We start from the raw sequence: 4,673 nt of genomic DNA, 5'->3' as shown, positions 1-4,673 counted from the left end.
ACATCATTATTGTTGTTGTTGTTGTTGTTGTTGTCATCTCATAGTAGTTATACTGATGTGTAATATTGTCACCACGCTCTTCTATAGTGCCAGACTTCATACTTCACTTTAATCTGGACTAAACACACCGGCATGTTTGCTGTCAGACATGATGTCACTCAAACAGTCAGTTATTTATTTATAGTTCCTTCAGGTTTTATTCACGATTCTGCTAAGTTACACACTATATACAGTAGTAATGTAATGAAAAAAAAGATATGAGAATTGTAATTGTTGAGGGAGGTGCGTCAAATAAATCATTTCAGATTCAAACCACAAATGCCAAAATATTGGTAAAATATTATAGTAAATATTACAGTCATTAACACCAAACCTTTTATTTATTTATTTTTTTGCAAAGATTATGATGTTTCATGTTTTATTGTATGAACAATGCATCCCCAGCCTCCCCCTCTATTAGTTTCAGTATGACTTGGGTAGTTGATGACAGCACCCTATTGCACTAAATGAAGAGACCAACTTTCTTAAAATAAAAGTCCATCCACTGCATTTAGATTATTGACAACTGCCTATTTATTTCAGCTGGTTTTGCTTTACTGATCATGTGACAGTATAAAGTGATGCAGCTGGCTTGTTTTGTATTGTGCCTCACTCTGACACACACTGCAGTCAGTAGCTGTGACATTTTACCCCAATTATGTAAGTTTAAAGCTTCTAATGAAAGGATTATCTAAAAAACTATGCTAAATAATACATAAAGAGACTTTAAATGACTTAAGAATCAGCCAGAAGTTGTCTTGAAAAGTGAAACTCATGACTGATGTATATGAAAGGATTTTTTTTTTTATTATGGTAGACGCCCCTTTGTCTACTCAGTGCTCAGCCTGTAGTCCACCTGAATCCTGGCAACCCCCCCCAATGAAACACACAAGTCAGTGTTCAGGAAGGAAGACTGGAGGATAATTATGCATACATGCACAAAAAGCACCAAAAAAAAAAAAAAAAGGGGCAGTAGTAGTGGTTACATCGGGTCTGGAATGTTTATAAAAGATAACGTGGAGAAGAACAGAAGTTTGGGAATTGTTCTTAATTATGAGCCTTCAGAACATAGATTATACTAAGGAATGTGTTTGTTGATAGCACAGAGTATTGAGGTCAAAAGAAAACTCTGTTATCATGAATACATAATATCATGAAATACACTAAAAATGAACTACTCCCTGGTAGACACCGTATACCTCATAATAATATAGTTGTAGGTACCACGGTACTGTTCCATGTTCAAATCTGATTGGTTGAAAGATGTTAATTGACTTTCTATTACTTCTGACAATAATGTAACTGCATGTCAGAGGTTTGTATTAATGCATACCCACCGCATATCCAGCTGATGTCCAGCTGTAGCTTACGACAGAAAAACTGAAAGTGTGCTTTGATCTTACAGGTCACCCACAATGATAGAATTTCTTTTTCCTTTTTTTTTATCTCACCTGAGCAGGTGTACTTTTTCAAGACAGGTAGATAAAATCATAGAACACAACTATGTGTTGAAACCTTCATATTAATAATCATTTGAAATATTATGTGAAATGTACAGTACATATTGGACACTAACTAATATGAATGATTTTGTTTGTCAGATGTGGTTTTCTCACTTTTTTTTCTCCCATAGCCCCATAGTACTACTTAAAATTGAAGTACAGTAACATCCCTTAATCACAAGCCAAAGCCCATTGACCAGGACCTACTAGAAAAGGTACATCTTCCTTCCAAATTCTCTTTATATCAATATGTCTAATTTACATTAACACTGTTTTTACACTTATTAACCCTTTGCTTGTCAAAAGATTTACTCTACTGTACATCACTGTAGCACAGATCTGGCTCCATCTACTGACTACTATTATGTTATTTCCTGTTAAGGACACATTAACAGTACCTCCCTTTTTACACAGATTATACATTCTCCTTCACAAAAGTGCATGCACAACATCAAAAGCATGCAGCTCACAGTGTTAAGTTTTAATGAGGTTTTCTTGACCTGAGCTGAATAGATTGTGTGTTACAGTATGTAACAACAGATAAAGATAATTTCCAGGCATTTTTGGATTAACCTTAATAAGCAGAACACAATTAATTCAGTTCCGTGATGATAATGGTAAGCTCCACCAGCTACACAGCATCCATGCAATTCTACCTGTCTAGCTAATAAGCATGAGGAGGAAACATTTGTGTGGCAAGAACTTTAAGATTGTGTTACTGTATAAGGTTGTTGTTTACTGTTTGTATACTATATTTATTACTACAAAATTTTATTTATTGAATGTAATTTATTTTTTGGGGAGGAAAAAAAAAAACTTAAAACCAGGTCCCATTATGGTTATTTTAATTGTTTACTGTATATACAATGCGAAAAATAAGACTGCAATTGTTAATTTGTTTATCTTGTTAATAGAGGTGCGATTGATTTACACAATTAGGAGATAATAATAATAATAATAATAATGACAACACAACAATATTTCAACCCTAAAAAACCATGTGGCATTGCAGCAGTTTTTCTATTAATAATGTGGTTGGGTCTTTAACTTTTCGAGGTTTATTACACTTTTCCATACATCACATTAGTGTACACCAAATCGTCTATTCCTCTACGGTGCACTTTCCACTTGATGAGTTTAAAAGATTTATAAGCCAAGCTGTTAAAATGAGATTCCTGCAAAAAAAGATGGACAAGAAGGACAAGAAGAAGAAGAAGAAGAAGAAGTAAGAAATGACAGCAGTGACTTTAACACTTTAACAAGTTGGTACAGGTATGATTATCAAATGTCACTGCCACATAGATAAACCATGAATTAAAAGGTTACTTAAAGAAGTGTCCTGATAAATGTTAATATTTAATATATATATATATATATATATATATATATATATATATATATATATATATATATATATATATATATCATTACTTCTATATTCTTTACTCTTCACTACTTAATGTTTAAATACAGTATCTGTTTAAATTTCACACTTACCTTCCTTAACCCTGGAAATGTTTCTATAGGACCATCCATTCTTCTCCTCAGTAAGAAATAAGTGAGACAGAAAATCAGAAGTGCACACAAGCCCAAAGCCATTCCCAAGCCAAGCACTGTCAGATAAAAATTTAAAAAGTCATATTCCTGAAACCATTTTATTACATATGCAGCAAAATTCCGTGTATATCCATAGTGTTGAATGGATTATATGAACACTGAAAGTGTTACTACTTGAGTTTTTATTGTGCATTTATCAATTTATACTGAACAAAATAAAACCTGCATTACTGTTTTTTTATATAGGTTATTAATTAGGATTTAAACATTAATTAATTTATTAATTACTGATTACAACATTTTACCTGTTTTCTCTTGTGTGTTAGTGCTGTTTCCATGCAGTGTTGGTTCACACATTAATGAATGATCACTTAGAGCTGGTTTAGATGTCTCTGATGCAATAGTGACATGCTCACCTATAAAGATTGTGGTGTAAAGAGTGTGTGTTGTTCCTTCGGGATGAAAGATGATAATTGTAATAAGGAAAATAGCTCTATATTAAACCAATAGCTAAATCAGGTTTTGTGGAAACCCTACCTTTAATTTTTAAATAAGTCCCATCTGCAAACACAATGTTGGGTGTTATCAGGGCACAGTAGTACATGGCTTCATCAGACTGAATGATTCTTGAAATGGTCATATTAAAACAGTTTAAATATCGTCCTATTTGTAACTGTGATGTAAATGGTTCACTGAGAAATGTCTCTCCAGCTGTTTTATATATTGTTACTATAATCTGAGGTTTTTTTCCTTTGGGTTGCTTAAACCAGGCAATTTGTTTTCCAGCTTCTTTTTCAGAAATACAACACCACAGAGTAGCCGAGTCTCCGGGATCCACAATGAGCTCTTTATTAGGCTGATAAACTGGTGACTCTTTGAAGGACTGTGCAGTAACCCAGCGTCTACCAGTTTGGACATTGCCTGGAAAAACAACTAATCAGTCAAAAATGTAATTTATATATTATTAAATAAAAGGGGATTTTATTGGTTTTAATCTAATCTAGGTAGAAATAATTACAAATTACAAATCATTATAATAAGCAAGAATCGGATTAAAAATAATAAATGCTTATCTAATTACTTACAAAAGATGCTGAAGATCAAACTCCAAATCCACAGGGTTATCATGTTTTATTACTCAGAAACACAACAGTGTTAGATTCTCATTTATCAACAGAAAATGAATATCCTTCACGTCTGGTTTAAATGTATGCTTACACTGTGAGTGGTCTGTAGTGAGCATGCCTCAGAACATGACATGTGATTGGTTAGGGTTGGGGTTTAGGGTTAGGGCTAAAAAAAAATGGTATTCTGATCAAAAATAAAGTGACAATGGAAAATGTGGTTTACTTGTACAGTACAGTATATACTCACATAGTTCAACACTAACATCTCAGTCAGCCTCTATAGAACTTATCCTGTACAGGGTCATGGGAAGCCAGGGCACACAAACACTTACTCACACTTACACTCATACACTATAACTAGTGGATTTGGTAAGCAACGATCCTGTGGGACTCATACAGTATGAGAATCTTTATTATATTATGGTGTGATTATATTTTATTTTACAAA

General features: G+C 33.2%; 1 protein-coding gene across 1 annotated transcript; it reads right to left on the bottom strand.

Annotated features, from left to right (window-relative positions):
• Window positions 1-2,602: 2,602 nt before the first annotated feature.
• Window positions 2,603-4,226, bottom strand: LOC128531788 (tyrosine-protein phosphatase non-receptor type substrate 1-like). The gene is made up of 5 exons (XM_053505937.1): window positions 4,184-4,226; window positions 3,636-4,019; window positions 3,404-3,514; window positions 3,039-3,154; window positions 2,603-2,716 (listed from the first exon to the last, which is right to left on the bottom strand). The coding sequence occupies exons 1-5, from the start codon at window positions 4,224-4,226 to the stop codon at window positions 2,603-2,605; spliced, it is 768 nt and encodes a 255-aa protein (XP_053361912.1).
• Window positions 4,227-4,673: the final 447 nt, after the last annotated feature.

Source organism: Clarias gariepinus, chromosome 10 (assembly GCF_024256425.1).
Source record: "Clarias gariepinus isolate MV-2021 ecotype Netherlands chromosome 10, CGAR_prim_01v2, whole genome shotgun sequence".
NCBI classification, from domain to species: Eukaryota; Metazoa; Chordata; class Actinopteri; order Siluriformes; family Clariidae; genus Clarias; species Clarias gariepinus.
Note: the sequence above shows the minus strand (reverse complement) of the source record. Positions and strands in the feature narration are given on the sequence as shown.

What these genes read in the sequence shown, in the direction of transcription:
- LOC128531788 (XM_053505937.1), bottom strand. Translation starts at nt 4,226, where the DNA reads ATGATAACCCTGTGGATTTGGAGTTTGATCTTCAGCATCTTTT. An exon ending in TTTGATCTTCAGCATCTTTT is followed by an intron (nt 4,020 to 4,183) that starts GTAAGTAATTAG and finishes TTGTTTTTCCAG; the next exon opens with GCAATGTCCAAACTGGTAGA. An exon ending in TAACACACAAGAGAAAACAG is followed by an intron (nt 3,155 to 3,403) that starts GTAAAATGTTGT and finishes TTTATCTGACAG; the next exon opens with TGCTTGGCTTGGGAATGGCT.